This window comes from Epinephelus moara, chromosome 13 (assembly GCF_006386435.1).
Source record: "Epinephelus moara isolate mb chromosome 13, YSFRI_EMoa_1.0, whole genome shotgun sequence".
Classification (NCBI taxonomy): Eukaryota; Metazoa; Chordata; class Actinopteri; order Perciformes; family Serranidae; genus Epinephelus; species Epinephelus moara.
Window position 1 is genome coordinate 470117 of NC_065518.1, and position 24257 is coordinate 494373.

Consider the following 24257-nt stretch of genomic DNA (forward strand, 5'->3'; position numbering starts at 1 on the left):
CTAAACTCATGGATCTTGATGAAAACTGGAAAAATGTTCGTGTTATTGTTTTGTTTTTGTTGATAAAGTGTTATTTAGCTCAGGATCTGGGTCTCTTCACATCCGCGAGCCTCGCTCCTGAAGGATCTGTGAGGACAGACAGAGAGACGTCAGAGGTTAACACAGAAACACTCCTTCAATCTGCAGCAAACTAATTTCTGCTTTCCCTGATTTGTGAAGGCTCCTGTGTGGAGTCTGCATGTTCTCCCTGTGAAAATCCAAAAGCAAATTCCCTCAGTATGAGGTAATAAACAGGGACTACTGGACACCACTCAGACCACACAGGATGGATTTATTAACCAATAACTCAGGTTGGAAATGCCAAAAAGAAATAGCCGCTTTTTTCCACAGTGTTTGGGACTGGCTGCTTATTCAACTCCTTTGGAGTCAAACTCTTCCACACATGAGTAAGTGGCTGCCAGTGTGTCCAAGAATGTGTTCACCAGGAGACAGATCACAAGAACATAACATGTCAGGACAAGAATTCTCAGTTGTTGCGGCCGGGGTCACGACAGCTGCTACAACAACACTCAGGTGCTGGAAATCAACTCAACGCCCAGAAATAAAAGACCTGGTCAATTATGTGACGACAAACTCCTCATGTGGATTTATGCTGACCAGGACGACTGACAGGGACCACGCCAAGAGAAAAGTATTTTCAAATTATTAATTTATTTTTGGGGGGTTATGACTTGTGTTGTTCAGTTCTCCTTTATTCTGCAGCCATTTTGTTTTCATTGTTGCCACCTGTCGTGTTCCAATCCATTCAAAATCAATAGAAATTTGAATTATAATAAAAAGAAAAACTCTTACACTGCTCACATCTGTCAGACTGATCACTGTAGGCAGATGATCATACAGCTGTGCTCATACATGTGCACAGGATGTTCTTTGATAATATGACGTCATGCAGCCCGCTAACGATACGCAAAACAGCAGCGAGACAAGAATCAGAACAAACACCAAAACTGAACTTTTTGTTCATGACCACAAATGCTGTGTTCTGAAAAGAGACGACAAGGCCTGTGATGAAAACTACACCAGCCCTACTGTTGAGGTGCATCTCTGATGTTTGGAGGGGCGTGAGCTACAGTAGAAATCAAGTCTACATTAATGTCTCAGTAAATGCAGCATGTTATCAGAAAACACTGTGGGATGTCTGGACGCTGCACATGTGACGCACTTGGACTTTCCAACACTGCAATGATCCAGAACACGCGGCCAAGTCGACCCTTCAGCAGCAAAAATATACTTTCACTAAATCAAAGGGAAAAATGTCTCAGTAATCAATCCTCAATGTGCGGGCCGCTGTAGCTCCCGTCACACATACAGGAGGAAATAGTGCATTTATTTGGGGACTATATTTAGTGGTGGATTAATACGTATTTGGTGCTAAACTTTAGAAGTTTTCAACATTTTTGTCTTCTCACATTGTTCGATTTAGATTATTTTAAAGGTCTGAGGAGTTGAGGCTAGGTATGGCACGATAGGAAAATGATGATCACAATGATCCTGACGAAATAATTACCATTCACGATTTCCTGATAATTATCAAAACATACTTAAAACTCTAAAAATGGCACTAATGGTAAATATTTTTATTGCACAGATAAGTTGCATATTTTTTAGTGAACATCAGAAAAACTAACAAACAAACATCTTAAAAAGGAATTTTAACTGTTTGAAATTAAACATACAGATGACTGATAAAGATCTCTTGCAGTTGGTGTGTTTGCAGAGTGTCTTTTATTGTTGGCTGCCCAACACTGTCTCTGGGAGCTGTTAGACACAGAGTTATATCAGGGTTTGTATCAATGAGATGTTTGTTAAAAGCATCAATTTGCTGTTTGGTCTTTTCATGGAAGAAAAATACAGACTCTTGAGTCCAGTTCAGACCTGACTTGGTGTGAACCGACAGGTTTTTAGAACGTTGCTGAGCGGCACATTGCAAGTAGCGGCCTGTTTCAACTCTTTATTCAGCAGACGTCTCACCTTGGCCTTCTCAGTGGGCTCGATGACGATGCCGTTGGTGGAGTTGTTGAGTTCCCGGGAAACTACACATAGAAACTCTGCCTGGTCCTCGTTGCCGTAGTTATAAGAGGAGCCGATACTGATAAGCTGACGAGACGAAAAGGCAGGAAATATTAAAATAGTTTGTTTTATGTCTTTGCAGCTTTAAAAACAACTGAACCATGAACTCAAACTTGACAAGAGGAGAAACAAAAGCTGTGTTTTGTTGCACCTGCTCAAACTTCCAACCATCCGACATGGTTGAGACCATCTGTGTGAGTTCCTCCTCTTGGCACTGTAGTACTCGATACACGTGCTTCACAGGACCCTGTGGGACGTGATCAAACCACACACACAACAACATCAATAATCTGCACACATATAAAAAGCTATTTTGGTTGTTTTTGTCCTGGGAGACAGTCTGGTGCACAGATTTATCCGTCTCTGTTTTCTATACCTGAGATGTTCGGTTCTCGTTGTCCCGTATCCTCTCCTTCACCAGCCTCACCAGAGACGCGATGTTGTAGAACTCAGCTTCCTCGAGAACACCTGACACAATAAATGAGTCATTAGACCTTATTGTTTGGTCTCTATATGCTCTGAATTAAAGGGACAGTTTGGTTGGTATGAGGTGCTTATCCACAGTCAGTGTGCTCCCTACAGTAGACGTCTGTTGGCTCGCCCACAGTTCGGAGAGCTGCACTGCTGTGGATGGTGGCAGCAGCAAAATGTATTTTAGACACTTAAAAAAATCTGTATCAGTTTAAGTATATGCTATATTTAGAATATTTTCACAGCTCTACCTTTCCTTCAGACAGCCCCTTCTGATGGGGGACTGAAGCTGTTATATCGCTCTCTGCAAAGCCAGACTCCAGTGAGAAAAACAGTAATTTAACACAGCTGAACACAGGAGCTGCTGGTCTACTGCTGCCTCAATCGTTGATTTGTTTGTGTCATTGTGTGACTTTGGTGTTTAAAGGGTTGGTTCAGATTCACCAGAGTCACACAGTGACACACAAACTGAGTGATGGAGGCAGCAGCAGATCAGCAGCTCTGATGTTCAGTGAGCTAAAATGAATGTTTTTGCCAAAGGAGTCTGGTGGCTTCAGCACAGATAACGGCCTTCAGCTGAAAACACACTGGCGCCGCGGCCGTGGGTCAAGTGGCGCCCTAGCACACACTGGACACGTCACGCTGCAGCTCGTCAACAGACGACCACACAATATTATTACTACTTTTACTGAAATCATGTGTGAAGAGCCCATAAATTAACTTGATTATGGCAATATCTTTTGGGCTATTGTCTTTATAATGACGGGATTGTGGGTCATTTAGCTCAGGATATTCCTTGACCTCAAGTCTCTCCTCATCTATACAACTATAGCAGGGAGAGGAGTCGAGCTGCCATAGGAGCAGAGGAAAAGAGCTGATATGGGAGCTGGTATTAGGGCTGGGTGGTATTCACCGTGACAGTAACTTACCGCAGTAAACATGAGCCGTGGTACTGCTTTTGTGGTTACCTTCATACCACAGTACTCCGGCTATGGCGGCAGAACGGGGCCCGGCGGCCGGCCCGCCTGCCTGCCTGCCTCATGCACCTCCCTCGCTACGTGATGGAGGTGGCCTGGCCAACTGCCCCAAACCCAGGCCGGCGGGAGAAGGGGGCCCTCCCTCTTCCCTCTAACATTTATACATACTATACAATGCTTTATACACAATATTAGATGGATTAGCAACTGTTTTACTTCTGACGATAAATAGTTTCCGTCCTAGACTTGTATGGCTTTTTAAATTGTTTTATTTAAGGTGTAAAAAAAAAGAAGAGAGAAGACGATACCGCAATATCATACCGTCACCGCATCCCCCTGAAATAATACCATGATACTGTTTTAGGCCATACCGCCCAGCCCTAGCTGGTCTGTACGAGCAGAGAGCGAGCCGGGGGAGGCGAGGCTGGAAACAGGACAGTGGTGTACAGGGTATCTGCAGGTTTCAGTAAGTTAAATTTAAGACTTTTTAATGCCACCTTGAATGGAATTTAAGACCAAAAAAACTATAAATATAAGCGATGGTTGGGGGATCCCGCTGTACTATAACCAGTGCTTAATTTGTAAAATTAGAAGTGGGGGAAAACTTTTTTAAGCGGCACCAGAGCCGCTTCACTGCGCAACNCCTAAAGTGCGGTGAGGTTTGTGGACCGTTACCTGCCACAGAGAGAGAAATGTGAACGGCAGTCATGACGCCAACAAAAGAGGAAATTAGGCTGCTGGACCTGGAGTCGGACTTCTGTGTCGCCGCCGGTAAGCCGTTAGTTTGAGCCGCAGAGCCGCCGTAGGCTATTTGACCACCGTATTCCTGTCTGTGACCCCCGTTCAACCCACAACCTGCATGATACGCCTTTCGTTTCTGCTGCTGGTTGAAATCTGTACTCACACAGCGTGCTGAATGATTTATTTTGCTGGCACAAAACTATTTTTAGTCGCAAATGCGAGTATAATGCTCGCACGTAGAGCTCTGTGGAAAACAAATCACTGCCGACAAGTAAAACGAAATAAATAATAACTTCCACTGCTCAAAGATACTCACATGTCTGGAAAACAAACCACTACAGCAGCATATTGAGTGCCAGGTGGCCAGCACGCGCCGTTAAGCCCTTTTCACACAGAGCGCGCAAAGCGCAGACCTCCGCCGACGAACCCATTCATTGTGTATGTGCTACCACCAGTGCGCGCCGTTATTGGACGTGTGTATGTGCTACCACCAGTGCGCGCCGTTATTGGACGGCGCATGGATACTCACAGAAAAGTGCCACGAAAATAAAAAAAAAAGAAAAGAAAGTCAGATTAAATATTCCTTCCGCAACAATTTTAAGACCTTTGAGTAATGAATTTAAGCCCAATTTAAGACATTTCTAATGAATTTAAGACATTTTCAGGCCTTACTTTTAGATACATGAATTTAAGACTTTTTAAGACTTTTCAAGGATCCGCGGGTACCCTGGGTGTAGAGTGTCACAGGGCGGTGTGTCCAGGAGCACTGATGTGCGTCATGCCACCACTGGTGTGAGGTTGTACAGTGAAAAATAAAAGGGATGTATTTTTTGACACGCAGTGTGTTTCCTGTGGGAGAGGACTTTCTGACAGCAAGGTAAAGCAGGGAGGATATCCTAAATATAGCGCACACTTAAAGGTGTACTACAGTGAAAATGAAAGTTAAAGCCGACCCCAGAGTCACTCTTGTTTGTCTCCCCTCGGTGTATTTGCATTTTTGTAAGTGCTGTGTCTTTTGCATGATTTTGCGTTATGGTCTGGCACCTGGTCGCTACCTTTTATTAAATGCTCGGCGTCACCTGAGCACTGCGGGGTACATGCACATCAATGGCCCAAACACAGAGAATAAAAAGGAAATAAGAAAAAATAAGAGACTCTGCAGATAAATAACCACCAAACACAGAGAGAGGGTCATAAGTGATGACTGAGAGGGATTACAGTTGAGTCTACATTTTGTTTTTTAGGGAAAATCTTGCAGAGTATATCTTTAAACTGATGTTGATGTATTTAGGTGTCTAAAATACGTTTAGCTGCTGCCCCCGTCCTGAACTTCCACAGCGATACTATTGCTGCTTCTCCAAACTAGGGACGTGCCGACCAACATTAGCCCCTTTTACACTGCCAGATTTTCAGTGAATGTTGGGCCGTTTTGCCGGCAAGCTGCGAGCATTTAGACACACAGAGCCGGATTGGCGAGTTGACCCGAGGTGCCCAATTTTCCGCCTCATAGGGTAGACATATTGGTGGATCCTTTTAGTTTAAACAGACCGAGGCGGCCTGTTGAAGACTTGTGGGAGGAGCTGTTGAACAAGTCCAGCAGCAGGGATCAAAACATTTTACCTTCCTCTGCCAGGTTTTTATCCATGATGAGTTTTCCGTGCCGAAGGTAGTTCAGGATGGGGCCGAAGTATGTGGGGTCCCTGTCGATCAGGTAGGCTCCTGTCTCGTCCTGTGGGGACAAATAAAGGGTTAATATGTGAGAGGAGGATCTGGTTTGTCCTCACTGTTGGATCGTGGTCACTTTTGCAGAAACTGGAAGCAAAACGTTGAGATGGGTAACGTCCAGAAAGAAATCATAGAACGCAGAAGCTTTGAGTTCATCGCTAATATCTTGATGATATGATCTCAGTGTTGACATTTGCTGCAAATAAAATCTGACAAATTACTTATCAAAATGCTTCTTTTTTTTTTACACATAGGAACAGCTCGGTGTTAAGACTATCTTGGCAATCCTTCAAGTCGTTGTTCAGCATCAATGCAAAATATTACCTTGTTTCCACCTTCTCAACTGTGAGCATTTTGTGCCTCTCTTTGTCAAATCTAAGAGTAATCTGAGTCGCTAATAATCGCAGCAACAAGCAGGTAAGTGGACCTTTAGTTCAGACTGTGTTTTAATTTTGGATTCTTGATCTGACAAGACGAGCCACTTGAAGACAAACTTGAGGCTTCGAGAAATTCTGATTCCTTTTTCAGAAACTTTGAGCATTTCATAGAATCAGTGGACATCTTGAAAAGAACTGTTAGTTGTAGCTCTACATAAACACATATCTACAATAATGGAGCACAGTTATCAGCTATAAAGGTCCGTTTGACTGATAGTGATATTGTGATGTCTGTCGATATCAGTGTACCTAAAGCCTAGTTCACATTACACGGTTTTCACCGTGATTTTGACGTCGCACAGGATCTTGAGAGCCACCTCGTCGGAGGTGAGTCGGCAGATAGTCTGCCACGACGAGTCCTCGTGTGTGAACAAGCCTAAGAGTAAGTCGCCCCCTCGTCTGTGACTGGGACTGGATATCTGGCATGCTAGAAAACTGGAGAAGTCACGACTGACAAAGAGCATCAGCCAATGAGAGGCGGGATACGTCCCACGTCAGCACGCAGGAGGACGGAAGAAATGTGAGGAGGACAAGCCGCAGGGTTGCCAGGTCTGCTTATTAGCCGCGACTTTCGGCTTGTTTTTTGTAAAGTCGCTTACAAATATTGGTAATCACAGATTAAGTTTTTTTGGGCTTGTTTCTAAACGTTGCCTTCCTCTATATATATCCGTCGCTTCTTTTGGACACTGGGACTTTATTATCGTCTTGTTTTAGGACGTTGGGACTTTATTATCGTCTCGTTTGAGGACGTTGGGACTTTATTATCGTCTTGTTTTAGGACGTTGGGACTTTATTGTCGTCTCGTTTGAGGACGTTGGGACTTTATTATCGTCTCGTTTGAGGACGTTGGGACTTTATTATCGTCTCGTTTGAGGACGTTGGGAATTTATTATCGTCTCGTTTGAGGACGTTGGGACTTTATTATCGTCTCGTTTGAGGACGTTGGGAATTTATTATTGTCTCGTTTGAGGACGTTGGGACTTTATTATCATTGACAATGTCTAGTTTTTATACTGATCAGGTCCTGCTGGTCCCACATAGCTGGGAGAAATTAAAATTGCAAACCAAACAAAAGGTTGGGTCTTAGGAGGTTATATAAATAATTAGTATGACTAATTCAAATTAAACTTTAGGCAGCCTGCTAGAATAATATAATCAATTGCTTTTTCAGTCCGCTGGACACATTTTACTGCGGTGTGGCTGCACATTTAGACAATTAAAGGCCTGTCTCAATTAGAGGCCTGTCTCAATTAGAGGCCTGTCTCAATTAAAGGCCTGTCTCAATTAGAGGCCTGTCTCAATTAAAGGCCTGTCTCAATTAGAGGCCTGTCTCAATTAAAGGCCTGTCTCAATTAAAGGCCTGGTCTGGTGCCAAGCAGTTCAAGAAGTTCTTCAAATGTAAATAAAGCGAGTTGTTGGCTCCCTTAAATTATGTGTCCATTCCTTGCTTATGGTTACAGTTCCTCAGTGGAGTTAGTCATATTCCTGTAGTCCATCAGCGTCCTCACATCAAAAGAATCAAAGGAGTTTTTCATACAAATGAATCCAAGCTGTGAGGATTGTTTTATAAAGTGGTGTTGTGTCGGTGTACATGGTGCCGTAACTCACACACTCTCTGATGGATCAAATGAATCATGACTGATAATCTGAAGCCACATTTTTATACAAGTAATATTCAAACTGGTTTATATAAACAATCAGAGTGTATGTCCTGATCTCTGCTGAGCGACAGCTTTGTGTGAAGAGAATTAAAGGCCTGTCCCAAATACAGGCCGTTGATTTCAGTGAGTTAAGCTAATGAAACTGAAGTTTAACATGTATGATTAGATAATTATGACTCGTCCATTATTGAAAAAGCAGAATTTGACTGTTGTAGCTGGCTGAGGTGGAACTTCTTTTAATCTAATAATTAATCTGCTGATTAGTTTCTCCATTTTTTGATTGTTTGGTTTGTAAGAAGTCAGAAACCAGTGAGAACAGTTTCTTTCTTAAATCTTGATTTGTAAAATAACTGAAGCTGTCACATTACTGTAGTGAAGTACAATATTTCCCTCTGACATGTAGTGAGCTGAAGTATAAAGACTCAGAGTACAGATACCTCAAATTTGTACTCGAGTAAATGTACTTAGTCACATTCCTGCACTGCCCGGCCTGTAAACATGTATGACCATTAACATCATGCAGGAAACATCCAGACATACATTGAGAGGTGTGTGTGTGTGTGTGTGTGTGTGTGTGTGTGTGTGTGTGTGTGTGTGTGTGTGCTGACTTTGTCGGAGTCCAGGTCCGGGTCTTCTTGACACAGTCGGAACAGGAACGACTTCGGGTCCCGACACAGCGTCTGTTTGGTCGTGATGAAGTAGGTCCCGCCGACGTTCAGACGGACCCAGCGTGAGCCCGGCTTGTCCCCCGGCTCGGACGGGGAGCTCGGGTTGCTCTTCACCGGGAACCCGAACACCGAGCGCCCGCCGCCGCCGCTGCCACTCGACACCCCGCCGGGGCTGAGCTGGCTGCTCCGCGGCGGCACCATGAGAGTGGGCGACGCCAGGCGCACGGAGCCGCGGACGTCGCGGTGCTCGGGCTGCTCTATGGTGCCAGTGCCGCTCGGCTCCACAACATGCAGTTCAGCCATGTTACTTCTTCGTCTGAAAAACACACACAACCGCTGCACGATTAGCTAACGACACACTGCGGGGAAACAATCGCTCCCAGCCGACTTGTAAACACAGCGAGGATATTTTTCTCCGTCGGGGTGGCGGCGGGCATCAGGGCGTTGCTGCTCCCAGTCGACCGCCTCTGGCTCCGGGGCCGGAGATTAGCACACTACCGTGACTGCTGGAGGCTGCACGGTGTTCGCAGCAGCGCCTTTAATCGCTCCTTCAACACACAAATTGCTCATTCTTGTCTATTCAAACGTTAATCAGAGAAAGGCAACACTTCCGGGTTGTAACGTGATTACTGTTTACTTCCGCTGTGTCGTCGCTTTTCAAAATAAAAGCAGACACGGTCAGATTCGGTCAGATGAACTTTAGCGTGTTTAAATATTAAATAAGTTAATTAATAAAAGGTTAATGTGCCAGTTTCTCTCCTCTAACACGGCAACACATCAATATTAATTACTAATCATTATTATTAGATTATTAATGATTACTATATTAGAATATTAGTGGAGGTGTATAGAAATGTATTTGTCACAAATATATTGCGAGATTCATGAAGCTATTTAATAATACATTAAAAGTCATTTTGTATAGATATATAACTTCATCTATGATCGACAGGGAATATTATATTCTCTGTAATTCATGGATAAGGGGTGAGAGTATTTAAGTTTTACTTCTTCTCATTCCTTTTCAAATATGTGCATTTTTTCTCTCTCCCTCTTTCATTTATTTATTTCCTGTTCATTAGTTTGCTTCTGTTATACTCGCTTTCCTTGGTTTTATATTATTTGCATATATTCGAAATAAACGTATCAAATAAAAAACAAATCAAATCAACACATTATGTCACATGTAAATGACCCAACTGGTTCTCAAAGCATTAATTCTGTGAAGCACTAGTGCTGCCACTAACAGTTATTTTCATTATTGATCAACCTGCCTATAATTTTCACCATTAATCGAATGATCGTTTGTCAATAAAATGTGAGTTAATACCCTCTGTAATTTCCCAAAGCCCAAGGTGATGTCTTCAAATGTTTGATCCGAGCAACAGACCAAATTTATTTCTCTCTAACCCACCAAAAAAGGAGGAAAACAGTTTTGGAACACAGATTTGTACTCTGTATTTGGGATTTGTAGTATAATATATAATATCATGTAATGTAATGTCATGTCGTGTCGTGTCGTGTCGTGTCATGTCGTGTCGTGTCATGTCATATAATATGATATGATATAATATAATAAAAACTGGTTGTGTGTGTGACCTCACCAGAGGTGGAAGAAGTACTTATATCTTAAACTAAAATAAACGTAGCAGAATCACAGTGTAGAAATACTCAGTTACAAGTTAAGGTCCTGCATTACTTGAGTTAAAGTGCAAAAAATATTGACATCAAAATGTAGTTAAATTAAAATACAAAAAGTACCACAATGTACTAATTTTGCAGAATCCTCCATTTCAATAAAAAAAGTATCACTGTAATATAATTATTAGTGCATTAATGTGTTCATCACTTTAATGTTGCAGCTGCTTTAAGTGGGGGTGATTTTAATGACTTCACATACTGCTGGGTAGCTGATGACTTCCCACAGGGATCAATAAAGTCACATACTGTTTTATTAGTTGATTAGATTTTGTATTAGGTATTCTGACTCTGTTTATCAAATGACTTCAGCCTAACGGAGTAAAAAGTACAATATTAGCTTGGACATGTAAAAAGTAGCCAACAATTGGAAATCTGGTTCAGTTTGACATCATTAGCTTTAAAATGTTATTAAAATCTGCAGTAACATTTAGGGCTGCAACATGTTTATGTTGATGACCATTCAACCTGTACATTGTTGTCTCAGTTAATTCTCAGGTCTTCAAAACATCATGTCAGAAAACGATGAAAATCAAATGTCTTGTTTTGTCCAACCAACATTTCCAAACCCAAAACTATTAAATGTGTCTGTAAAACCAGGGAAAGAAGTAAATCCTCACAATTATCTACAACTCTGCCCTGGGAAAAATTCATGCTTTCAGGGGGAATCAGTCACTGTTTCACATCTGGGATTCCTTCATGAGACATCGAGACAGGACAGACTTCACCTGCATGATGGAAGCACTGATAGGCTGGAGATTAATTTTGACAGGGTTCAAATCTGTCAGTTTGTTTTATAATTATTGTCAACTTTGTACATCAATACTGAAGTTACCTCGACCCTAACATGATGCTTTAGTTGTATTCTTTAAGATTTACATTATTTCATTTACTTCATTTATTTTAAGACTTCTGGTCCGGGGGTGTGGGGCATTACATGTGTGTTCAAACTTTGTGGTCGTACAGACGTTTTGTTCATGTGTCATGTGTGCTTTTTAGTGTGTTTGTGTACACATATATACACATACTGTTTATGTTTGTTTGTTGTAGCTAAAATCAATAAAGATGTTGTTAGGAAAATAAATCTTCACATCTGAGAACCTGTAATTATCTCATCTTTTGGCAGTTTATTATTGTATATTTACTCATCATAAATATTTGCCCAATAGATCACTGATTAATCGATTAATCGCTGCAGCTGTAGTAAAGTTACGTAAGTGATTAAATTGTGTCAGTGACTGAAGTTGTAGTGCCATATTCAACCTGTGGGGGCGGTGCGGCGGCGGGACTGTGTGTCTTTATATGAACAGTAGAAGAAGAATTTGACCAGTGGTGGGCGCGTTTGTACCTGCGACGGTGTTTGCTGCAGTTTTCACCCAGAGGCGACCGACAGGTAGAGTGCTCGGTACAGACTCCGGTCACACCTGTAATAAGGGTTATTATTACGTAGTTACATGATTATAACTGTGTCATTAATGACATGTTTCAGTCGAGATGAGCTAGCTAAGCAGTTAGCATCCTCATAGTTCATTTCAGCCGGAGCCAGTTAGCAAACTAGCATGTAGCATCAAATGACTGTTAGCTCAGCATCACTATGAGCTCCGCTTGTTGGACATAACTTCCTGCATCAGCTCAGCTCAGCTCAGGCTGCTGTGCGTCATCAGGAGCCGTTACAACAGTGACGTTGATCTCAGCAGCTGTTCTGTCTCCCCTCCTTTATTAAAGTGTGTCGTCATCTCAGCTGCCTGAGCCATGAGTGAGTTCAGGATCCACCATGATGTCAACGAGCTGCTCAGCCTGCTTCATGTCCGAGGAGGTGATGGAGCAGAGGGCTACATCGACCTCCTGCAGAAACACAGGACTCCCTACGTCACAACCACAGTGTCTGCTCACAGCGCCAAGGTGGGTGTCACACACAGAGGGGGTTTGGTGCAACCTTCAGAGCATGGGACAGTCCTGGGGCATGAGAGAAATGCACCACAATGTCCTGATGTTGATGAGCTCATGAACCTTTGCAGACATCACTGCTCAACACAATGTTTTTATTGTCAGGTGTTCCTGCAGCAGCTGGAAACAGACACGAGGGCTCTGTTGAGACTGGGGTTGCACCAGTATGAGATCTTCACAGTACGATAACCGACTCAGAAATACTGCAGTTTCACATTATTACAGAATTATTATTATTATAAGTCAAAATGACCGTTAAAGGAGTGAAAACAGAGGGGCTATTGTGTATGAAAATGCACACAGTATTATAACCGTCAGTTGTAATAGCAAGGTGTACCTTCGAACCTGTGTACCGTTGCAACCGGACCAGACCTGCATTGTTTTTGTATACTTTGTCTTTCAACATGTAATTTGTATGTAAATTTTATGTGCTAAATTTTTGGCACAGGTGCTGTTTTAAATCTTAACGTAAAACTTTTATAACTAATCCTTCTTTGTAGCCATGTAATGGGAAACATGCAGTCAGTACAGACGTGTTCTGTAACCCATTAAGTTGAATAAATACATAAAATAGTAATGATAATAATACATTGGATTTATATTGCACTTTTCTGGATACTCAAAGATGCTTTTCAGAGAACAAAAAAAAGGACAGGAAGGGAAACAGTGCAGTGAAGAAGAAGAAACCAGTGTCAGGCAGATTTGAAGACGTGTGTTTTGAGTGATTTCTTGAAGGTGGAGAGTGAGGGGAAGTCTCTGATGTCTTTAGGGAATCATTGTCTGAGGGTGAGAGCTGCAGTGGAGAAGGCCCTGTCCCCCCAGGTGTGTTTAGTCCTGGTAGGGGGGGCAGGAGGTTGGCATCAGCAGACCTAAGAGGGGGAGCCAGTGGAGGTTATGAAGGATCGGGGTGATGTGGTCACAGGTGTGGGAGCGGCTGAAATCTGGATATACTGTAGTTGTATTTATTGTAATACATATAAATGACTGAGACGTGTCTGTCTGTGCACATTTACATACGTGCATCGGCGTGTGTGCATCTCACATGTGGATAAACAACTGGAGAACTGTGTTTATGAAAAAGAAGTATATCATTCTGTGGATGAGCTCAGTTGCTTTTATTGACACTGTCAAGAGCAGCGAAATGAGCTGCGATATGTTTCAGTTTGTACAGATGATATATAGATATAGATATATAGATATATAGATATATAGATATGTATATACCACTAAACATCTCAAGTGTTTGTCTTGTCAGTGTCAACAAAAAAATCCTAACTGTATTTGTGCAGGTTGAGTTTAGATTTGTTTATTTTCATCTTCCAGTGGTCGGCACCTCTAGCTCTGCAGTACATGCTGCGCACCAAGCTTTTTGCTCTTTAAATAAAAATATATTAATAAATAAGTTGTTAAATTTTTGCAAAAATAATTCCTTAAAAAGAATGACAACCCTGTTAAAGAGAAGCAAACATAGCAACATCGATGTTCGCCATCATATAGGCAGGAAAGGCTGATACTACAGAACAGTTACAGCGTTTAAATCAGGTTTGACAGGAGCATATTACTGTGATAAATATTTGTCATACACTTTATGAATGTGTTGCTAACTGGATATTCTCTTGTTGGTGACTGTTTTAATTTCCAGGTCAAATTAGCAGAGTTCTCCAAAACCCCTGAGGACTTCTTGAGGAAATACGAGGAGCTCAAATCCAAAAATGTTCGAAACCTTGACCCTCTGGTCTACCTGCTCTCCAAACTCTGTGAGGATAAAGAGGTAACACATCGTTTACAAGCAGCTCATTATGTGGTTCAGTTTGTTATTACTTCAAATTAAATTATTTCACCCATTGTTATTGTTTTAAACTGACTGAGATGTAAACACACAGTAAATGCTGCACTTTCTCACAATAACAGGCTGAAACACTTTTACAAGGCGTTTCAAGTAGCTCATTTTTTTTTTAAATTTCTCCCCATGTTAGAATAGTTAGATTGAACCATTCTTATCACACCATCTTACAGCTTGTGATTTTTTTCGCAGACCCTCCAGTTTCTGCAGCAGAATGCCAAAGAGAGATCAGAGTCATCAGCGAACACAACGTCAACCACGACCACCAGTTACACTCTGCCGCAGACCAGCACCAAGATGTCCATGCAGGAACTGGACGAGCTACGAAAGAAGCTCGGCAACGTGACGGCCAGCTCCAACGCTCCTCTGGTGAGCTTCTCTTTCTCAGATCTGAAAGCTATGTTGGCCCATGACACTGAAGGATGGCTCATTTTACAAGTCATGAAAGAAACAAATAGAGACAAACAAACAGCTGCATTCAGACGGGATTCATTGCTCTTGGGGAGGTTCAATGATTCATATAATATACACACTGGTAAATGATTTTTAATCCCCTCCCCCAACAGCTTATCATCTGTTATAAACTGTTTTGTTATCAGCTAGTTTTCTTCTTGCATGGATTTAATTCTGTGCAGGGCAAATACTTTGTTACCCACCTCTCCTGTAAATGTAATCCTGCCTGAACGGGGTGTAAAGACGTGTCAGTTTCATGGGTGAACCTACCATTCATTAGAAAGTTAACTGTACTTGATGTTTGCCTGCAGTCTGCTGAAGTCACACGGAAGATGCTGAGGGACAAACACAACAAGAAGAACCCCACTCAGCCCAACCCCGTGTTTCCTAACTGGGTGTACGACCGTCCCGCTCTCCTCGGAGACTTCATCACCAGCCCCACCCCTCCAGGAGATCCAGCTGTGGCCATTGGTGAGACAGTAAAGTTTCATTCATCTCTGCTCAGTGCAGTCTGCTGCCGAACACTAGCTGAGGAGATTTCTTTAATACTGGATCATCAGCTCAGTGTAAACCGTCAGTTTTGTACCTGCACTTGTTGGTGGCGTTTATAACGGTTCTGTCTGCGCTCAGGTACGATGCCTCTGGCTGCTCAGGAACAAGCTCTGGTGGAAGATCTGCTGTTTGTCCTGATCGGAGTCGACGGGCGTGACATCACAGCTCAGCCTGTACTGGGGAGACAGAACCGCTCGTTCATTGTCGACTCAACGCTGGACATGTCAGTCAAAGAGCTGGTTAACAGGATATTACCAGTGGCGTCCTATTACTCCACTATAACACGGTGAGTTTGTAAAAGTGTTATGTGTCTACCTACATTCATAACTGAGGACGAACTATTAGACGGTGTTGTGTTTGTCCCTCAGCTTCATTGAGGAGAAGTCATCCTTTGAGTATGGCCAGGTGAACCACGCGCTGACGGCGGCAATGAGGACTCTGATGAAGGAGTACCTGATCCTGGTCACTCAGCTGGAGCACCTCCAGCGACAGGGTCTGCTGTCCCTGCAGAAGCTCTGGTTTTACATCCAGCCCACCATGAGAACCATGGAGATACTGGCCTCCATCGGTAAGAGGCTGAGCACCAGCTGCCTTTCATCTCTCTGTCATTGTAATTTGTTTGACATATACACAAGTTGTTTTTTAAGTCAGATATTGAAAAAAAACAACCTACAACATGTCCGTGTTGCAATGAATTGTGGGCAATTAAATCAGTGAAGTCTGCAGAAGTCTGCACCCCAAGTGAACTCTCTGGTAGTCTGCAGAAAGTCCACTTTAGGCCCCTTGTGCACTGGATGAAGTGTGGATCTGGACAGCGCTCAGTACTCCCAGACTTCCCGTGAACAGCCCGCAAAGTGCACAAGTCTGCAAGTGTAGTGAAGTCCTGACATTTGGATTCAGCTCATGTGAAGTGAACACAAGCTGCTGATTGTAACCACTTGAGGGCGCTCTGACCCAGGTTTATGGAGAGAACTACAGCACCCTCAAATGTTGCACAGATGTTAATATCGACTATTTGGTCACTAAACAATACGAGATCAAACTGATATAAACAGTTGTTATTGTCAGGGCATTTCAAGACAGAGTTGGAAGATAACTGCACAGATGTACAGGCTCTCGATAGCTCGTACTTTTAAAAAAAATGGAATTGTTTTCGTCCTAATTTCACAGCGTCGTCAGTGGACAAAGGAGAGTGTATGGGCGGGTCGACATTAAGTCTTCTTCATGATCGAACCTTCAACTACACCGGAGACAGCCAGGCTCAGGAGCTGTGTCTCTACCTCACCAAAGCAGCCAGCGTCCCTTACTTTGAAATACTGGAGAAGTGGATCTACAGGGGCATCATCAAGGACCCGTACAGGTGCAGTCTGGAGTGATGCTTCAAATTTAAACACACACTCACCTCTGTCACTGCTCAGTGTTTGAATCTGATGTTTGTGCGTCCTCACAGTGAGTTCATGGTGGAAGAGCACGAGCTGCAGAAAGAGAAGATTCAGGAGGACTACAACGATAAGTACTGGGATCAGAGATACACCATCGTCCAACATCGCATTCCCTCCTTTCTGCAGAAAATGGCAGACAAAATATTAAGCACAGGTAACAACAGTAAAAACACAGTGAAACATTATAAGAGCCGTTCAGAGCCGTAACATTTGATTTCCCTCTGTCACTGTGAAGGCAAATACCTCAATGTGGTGCGGGAGTGCGGCCGTGATGTGACATGTCCTGATGCGAAGGAGGTCCTGTACACGCTGAAGGAGAGGGCGTATGTGGAGCAGATAGAGAAAGCTTACAACTACGCCAGCAAGGTCCTGCTGGCCTTCCTCATGGAGGAGAAGGAGCTGGTGTCACGCCTCAGGTAAACGCTTCATGGTTAAAGATGAGAGAGAGAAAGAGGGCGAGATGCTGCAAAGTTTGTGTGTTGAATTTCAAACCATAGACAGGATCACCATCATTGAAAAGCCCTCATGTCCGGTATGGAAGCAGCTGTATTTATTTATAATAATAATAATAATAATAATAATAACCATCTGTAACCAAAGGACAATTTACACAGAGACAAACATTTAAAAGTCTTAAAAATGGCTTGAAACAGGCTCCACTGACACTGACACTTATCAGACTGTGTTGTCTTCATCAGATCCATCAAACACTACTTTTTGATGGACAAAGGAGATTTCTTTGTGCACTTCATGGACCTGACGGAGGAGGAGCTGAAGAAGCCTGTAGATGACATTGTTCCTCCCAGACTGGAGGCGCTGCTGGAGCTGGCTCTGAGGATGAGCACAGCCAACACAGACCCCTTCAAAGACGACCTCAAGGTGGGTGGAAATAAGGCTACGTCCACATCACAGCGCTTAACGCTCAGTTCAGACTATTAGCCCACATCCAGTCTTAAGTGACTCATATCTGACCTCAGTGTGAACGGATCTCTGCTAATTCAGAGAGATGGAAACTTTAATCCTTTCCTTCACCGTGCTGTCACTGACCCAGTAAATCTTCCATCACTCGCAGGCTGATCTCATGATCAGTGAGTCATGCTGTTTCACACTTTGTAAGGTTAAACCTTTTCATAACGGACTTCCTCGCTCCTTTTCCGCAGATCGACTTGATGCCTCATGACGTCATCACTCAGCTGCTGCGGGTGCTGGCCATCGAGACCAAACAGGAGAAGGCCATCATCAACGCAGACCTGACGGACGTGGCCCTCAGCGGGCTGGAGGCCTTCTCCTTCGACTACATCGTCAAATGGCCGCTGTCGCTCATCATCAACAGGTTTCTTTCATCTGATTTATGTTTGGCTCATAGTGTGAATGCAGCATCAGCATGCTGCGTTATACGCATTTTCCAGACTTAAAAGATTAGTGAAGCTTTGTTACTCAGCAGCTCTGTAACACAAGTACTGTGATGATCTTCCGCACTGACAACAAAGAGGATTATTATAAAGTTCTTTAATAAACGGCAGAGACTACAGATCTTAACATGAGATGATCTGACGTTGATCTTGTATTTGTTTTCTAGGAAAGCCCTGACGAGGTACCAGATGTTGTTCAGACACATGTTTTACTGCAAACACGTGGAGAGGCTGTTGTGCAACGTGTGGATCTGCAACAAAGATTTCAAGCAGTACTCGTTACACTGCGCCAAATGGTGAGTTGATGGAAAATCTTGTGTCTGATCTGGAACAGCAAAACATCCTCACACTCTGCTCAAACTGCCCATACGCAGGTACGCTGCTGCGTTCGCCCTCCGACAGCGCATGCTCAACTTTGTGCAGAACATCCAGTACTACATGATGTTTGAGGTGATGGAGCCCACCTGGCACGTGATGGAGAACAACCTGAAGACAGTGAGTGAATGAGCTCTGCCGCCCCGATCAATCTCTGTACACATACTGTGAGTGGTCACCTGACAACCAACTCACCTCTCCTCCTCCTGCAGGCGTCAAACATCGATGACGTGCTCTGCCATCACACAAGCTTCCTGGACAACTGTCTGAAGGACTGCATGCTGACCAACCCGGAGCTGCTCAGGATCTTCTCCAAACTCATGTCCGTCTGCGTCATGTTCACAAACTGCATGCAGGTTTGTTGACACACTGATGAAGAGGAAATGTCAACTGAGACTGAACCGAAACAGACACAACTGTTGTTGTTCTTATGTTTATGTCCCCTAAGATGTCAAACCTCAGACCACAGTTCGTCATCAGAGAGGTGTTTTCACATTTCTCTCCTGAGGGGGGCGATGTCTGCGCACTTACCTAAAATCTGAGATTCAAACTTATGTCACTATTATGACAGCAAATCACTGTCTAATACAAGAAACAGATAACGACAGGGGAACAGACTCGCACACAACACCAGCAAAGAAACCTGAAACCTCAGAGAGTAGAGTTAGCATCAGAGTAGGGAAAGTTTTTACAGCTCACATGATGGAGAGGCAGCTTTTGGATGTAAACTGGACCCTGGAGCGTCCATACACTGTAGCAGATATTAGTGTGTATGTTATCCTACAAGCTAACAACAAATGCTAACCACACTGAGGTTTCTACCGTTTTTTTTCCCCGTTAAAGGGTTTTTTTTGGGGAGTTTTTCCTTATCCGCTGCGAGGGTCATAAGGACAGAGGGATGTCGTATGCTGTAAAGCCCTGTGAGGCAAATTGTGATTTGTGATATTGGGCTTTATAAATAAAATTGATTGATTGACTTAGCATTCTGATACAACAGCTAGTCACAGATTTTGGTGCCCAACAAACTCGTCATCGGACTCTGACTGAGGTACTGACCGTAAAGGAGGATGAGGTCTGTTATCACAGGCATCCATCAGAAACTTTCCTTTGCACACAAAGATTTATTTCCAAACTGTCGTTAAACACACGAGTTTGAATCTGAAAGAAACAAATACAAAATTAGAACTTGAGTCAAATTAAACAAATGTTCACCTTAATAAGAGTAAATGATGCTCACTGAAACAAATCATAAACAAACTGAAGGGACAGAACTGCCGCCCCGTGTGATGATGAAGACAGAATGACTGCAGTGAGTTCAGGGTTTAAAGAGGTGTGAACAGGTGAACTCAGTCAGGTTAGAGAGGGAATAAAGAGAGAAATGAACCAATCAGTGCTGAAGCAAAGGAAGTGTCAAAATAAAGAAAACTAGGAATCTTTACTACACTGACACTGACAGATTCCAAATGCTGACAGTGAGATGTTTTTCTTGTCCTGTACTGTTGAAGCGGTTCACTCAGAGCATGAGGTTAGAGCGCCTCTCTCTGGAGCAAGGCACCATGGATGGACCTCCCACTCAGAGCGAATACGCTGAGGAGGCAGAGAAGAAGAGACTGACCACCAAGGTATTTCCAAAACACTCATCATCACAGCCCGTCCTCATCAAGTAGACTGTGTACTGAAGGAAGTGTTCACATTCCTACCTTTGAGTTTCAGAGATGTAAACGTGTGTGAAGGTCATTTGGGTGTGACACGTGTCAGCTGATGTGTTTGTGTTCTTCCACTGCTTCAGTTTTTAGCCGAGCATGCAGACACCCTGCAGTCAGACGCAAGCTTTGAAGCCACCATCAGCAAGTTTGACAGTAACTTCAGCATGTTGCTGCTGGACCTGCTGGACAAGCTGAGCATCTACAGCACCAACGACTGTGAGCACAGCATGATCAGTATCATCTACAGGTGAAACACCTTCACATCACATGTGCCCATGCTGTGACCATGCAGCACACACTGAGTCATTGTACATAATGTAAATGACTTTGATGAGTTTCTGACTCAGCTGTTACTGATGTGATTCCACAGGCTGGATTTCAACGGCTTCTACACGGAGCGTCTGGAGAGGATGGCCATCGAGCGCAGCCAGAAAGCTTCAGCGTAGCATGTTACACTTGACTGTGTAGTATCTGTCACCCAGCAATAACAACATCCTCTCCTCACGTCCGTCTGTCCATCTCTCCGAGCTGATGCTTCAGTGTGTATATTATATATGATGTCCTGTATGAAATGTAGAGTTACAGTCTGATGTTTGCGACGTCGCTTCAAATTGTAAAGTTTAATAAAGGTGGAACTGATATGTTTATTGTGCTCTGAGTCCTGGCGCTCCTTATGGGTAACTTCTTGTACCTGTTTGTATTCATTAAAACTAAACTTTACTGAACTCAGAGAGACTCTGGACCTCTGTCTTAACTGAACACTGCATATCCCTTGTTCCCGTTCAGTGACATTGTTATTTAAAGAACGTTCAGCATGTGCAGCTGTGACACTCTGTAATGATACACAGAGACGTTCACACATTTCACAGCTGTTCACTGTAAAACACACAGTAACAGAACATCTGACAACAGTTTAGCCTCAAACAAAGTTAAAGGAAATTAGAACACAAAAATCAAAAATACCTTCAAGCTTTCAAAAGAAATGATGTATTAATGTAGTTAGCGCATGCTCATTTAACGTTACTGCCACCAGAGGGCAGCAAAACATCCCATAATACAATGAGATCCTCTTCATCACAGGAAACTAAACACGAGCTCTGCGTTACAATATAGAGTTTCATAATGTTAAGATATTTGGGAATGCAAAAACATCACTGTGAATTGTGTGTGTGCACACGGCACCATCTGCACGTGGCGGCGGGAGGACAGAGGGGCCACGTGCTGCATGCAAATGTTAATACAATGTTCGACAAATATTTATAAAATGTACAAAATATTATTGATAAAATGTCCGTCAAAGATAAATACAATATCCGCAAAATTATTGATAAAATATCCTAAAAGTTATTCAAAAATATGTCCGAAAAACAAATTCATAGAATGTACGAAATATCATGGATGAAATATTAATAAAATGTCCGAAATTTTTGTAATAAAATGTCCGACAAATATGAATAAAATGTCCGAAATATTATTTATAAAATGTACATAAGATACAAATAGAATTTCCGAAAAGATATTAATAAAATGTCCAAAAAATTATTCGTAAAATGTACGAAGTATTATTGATTAAATCTCCGACAAAGATAAATACAATGTCCGCAAAATTATTGACAAAATGTCCGAAAAAGCATTATTAAAATGTGCGAAATGTTTTTTTTATTAAAATGTCCGAAAAGGTATTGAAAAAAAAGACCGATAAATATTGATAAAATTAATTAACAATTAATTAATTATATGTCCGAAATATTATTTATAAAATGTATCAAATATTATTAATAAAATGTTCGATATATTGTCTGACAATACAGAGTGCTAATGTTCAGCAGTACAGTGATTTTATTTTGACACGTTTTATTTCGCCGGAAGTCCGGTTTGCGTGTTTCTCGTAACCGCGGCTGCGTTGACGGGTTTATTCCGGTAAATATGTGAAGCGGCGATAAGGACTGACCGGAGGAGGAGCTCCAGCTGTGTGTCACCGATGATTCACGGAGGCTGAGTTAACGGGAGATGAGCGGCGGAGGCCGAACAGAGAGCACCATGATGGGACGGAACACGGTCCGACTGTGGCTGACATGGGGTAGGTTATTAACTTTATCCTATATTTATATATTCATATATATATATGTAATATTTATTATGAGGAGGAAAGAGTTTCTGCTGTGTCAGTAACGTTACAACAAAGTGTTTATAATGAGCAGAGGAGTTGAAGCATGTTGACAGGACACATTGGTGACAAGCTGCTCATGTTCTGACGGAACTAATTATATTATATTGTAAGACTCGTGTCGTTTGAAAAACTGCATGAAAAGTTTTTTAATGTTAAGTCAATGTTTGTTAAAGAAAGAAGAAGCAGTGGTGTTTAACTCATGTTAAAGTGACAATACACTGTGTATCATAAGTAAAAGTCCTGACTGCAAACTGATCTCTGGTGTTAAACTGTGGAGACTTCAGGGTCTATTTTTTATCTCTCTCTCACACACACACACACACACACACACACACACACACACACACACACACACACACACGTTATTATTCTGTGCAAGAAGATAAAAGTTTTAATTCAGTTTAGAACACGAGCAGGTTTCAGCACCACTGAAAACACCTGGAAGAGTATGAAGGCTCTTTAATCTGTAAAAATACATTTAATAAGTTGATGACGTGTTCTGAAGGTAACATCAGTAACTACAGCTTTTAAATAGTTAAAGTGGAGTAAACAAATCCATAATTTGATCTCTCAGGTGTGGAGCAGAGGTGTAAAGTAGAATTAACTGGATGATGTGTTTCGCACCACTGAACCCAGGACGTGACATCATCAGGGACTGTTTCACTTCCTCCACATTAAAATGCAGCTCAGATATTTGGTGTAAACGTATGTAAGTGTGTTTGTGTTGTGTGGTGCAGTTTGCGTGGTGCAGACGTCTGGGATGTTGTCTCATGTGGAGCGATACGAGGTGGTCAGGCCTCAGAGACTTCAGGGGAGGCAGAGGAGGAGCCTGCAGGAGAGCCAGGTGAGTGACCCTCATCTTCCTCACTCACCGGTGACCCCTGACAGCCATGACATGATCTTACACACACACATCAGAAGGATCAGTGCAGAAGGGAACATTTAACATGTCACGTTAGTGCAGGATCTCACTGCTGTGGCTGGTAGACGTAGGTAGAAGCTGATTTTGAGTTCTTTATATTTTATGTAGTTGAGTAAAGTATCACAAAATAACAGAGTAAATGTACTTGATTACTTTCCACACTGTGTTACAGATGAAATGATCCAACAACAGTTTATAAAGCAGCTAAATCAGTTTACTCTCACAGCTGTGCATCAACTACAATGATTCAATAATATAAAATAATTATACAACATTCTGCACGATGAGTCTCTGTTGACCTGAATGCAGGGCTTCAACTGCAGCAGAGTATTTTTATCTCTGTGGTTTTGCTATTTTTACTGTTTTTCTTCCAGTGCTGCAAGTTGGTCTAATTATTACAGTTATTAATAGAAACCATGTGACTACATTTACAGCTCTATCCTGACACGGTTCAGTACCAGTTGGCCATTGAAGGGACAAACCACACCATTCATCTGGAAAAAAACGGGTAAATCTTTTTGTTTTGAATAATAATTCCAGATCCACTCAACAAACATGCATTTTAATATTTAAAAATCTATGAAAAAGAAGTCCGTCTGTTACAGTTTGTCCACTTGTACTTGTTACAGAAATCTCATTGGGAGAGGCTTCACTGAGACACGTTATTCAGAGGATGGCAAACGGGTGACGACATCACCAGACGCTGTGAGACTTTACTGTCATTTACATTACATTTTATTTTAATATCTTATTATATAATAATACCTATTTTAATCTTTATATCTGAAGTACGAGTGGGTAGGTAGCATAATACACATTTTATGTTTATTTTTATTTTAAAGGGATAGTGCACCCAAAAATGAAAATTCAGCCATTATCTACTCACCCATATGCCGAGGGAGGCTCAGGTGAAGTTTTAGAGTCCTC

General features: G+C 42.4%; 3 protein-coding genes across 3 annotated transcripts in view; 2 read left to right on the forward strand and 1 right to left on the reverse strand.

The window, feature by feature from the left end:
• On the reverse strand, positions 1-9436 carry kctd2 (potassium channel tetramerization domain containing 2). The gene is made up of 6 exons (XM_050060030.1): positions 8751-9436; positions 5940-6048; positions 2507-2598; positions 2282-2377; positions 2032-2157; positions 1-126 (listed from the first exon to the last, which is right to left on the reverse strand). The coding sequence occupies exons 1-6, from the start codon at positions 9111-9113 to the stop codon at positions 97-99; spliced, it is 816 nt and encodes a 271-aa protein (XP_049915987.1). The 5' UTR covers positions 9114-9436; the 3' UTR covers positions 1-96.
• A 2339-nt stretch (positions 9437-11775) lies between these two features.
• On the forward strand, positions 11776-20883 carry tubgcp2 (tubulin, gamma complex associated protein 2). Its single transcript, XM_050060647.1, has 18 exons — positions 11776-11901; positions 12234-12410; positions 14098-14226; positions 14491-14667; positions 15063-15222; positions 15382-15589; positions 15672-15871; positions 16474-16663; positions 16754-16899; positions 16981-17161; positions 17444-17624; positions 17906-18078; positions 18325-18453; positions 18532-18652; positions 18745-18888; positions 20038-20154; positions 20322-20485; positions 20609-20883. Exons 2-18 carry the CDS (start codon positions 12261-12263, stop codon positions 20682-20684), a joined length of 2646 nt encoding a protein of 881 aa, XP_049916604.1. The 5' UTR covers positions 11776-11901; positions 12234-12260; the 3' UTR covers positions 20685-20883.
• Positions 20884-22171: 1288 nt separating this feature from the next.
• Positions 22172-24257, forward strand: part of adam8b (ADAM metallopeptidase domain 8b) — a 24614-nt gene continuing 22528 nt past the window's right edge. The window contains exons 1-4 of the mRNA XM_050060456.1: positions 22172-22318; positions 23146-23252; positions 23765-23838; positions 23960-24035. Of these exons, the coding sequence (XP_049916413.1) occupies positions 22249-22318; positions 23146-23252; positions 23765-23838; positions 23960-24035 (327 nt within the window). The 5' untranslated portion in view covers positions 22172-22248. The remainder of the gene's footprint in view (positions 22319-23145; positions 23253-23764; positions 23839-23959; positions 24036-24257) is intronic.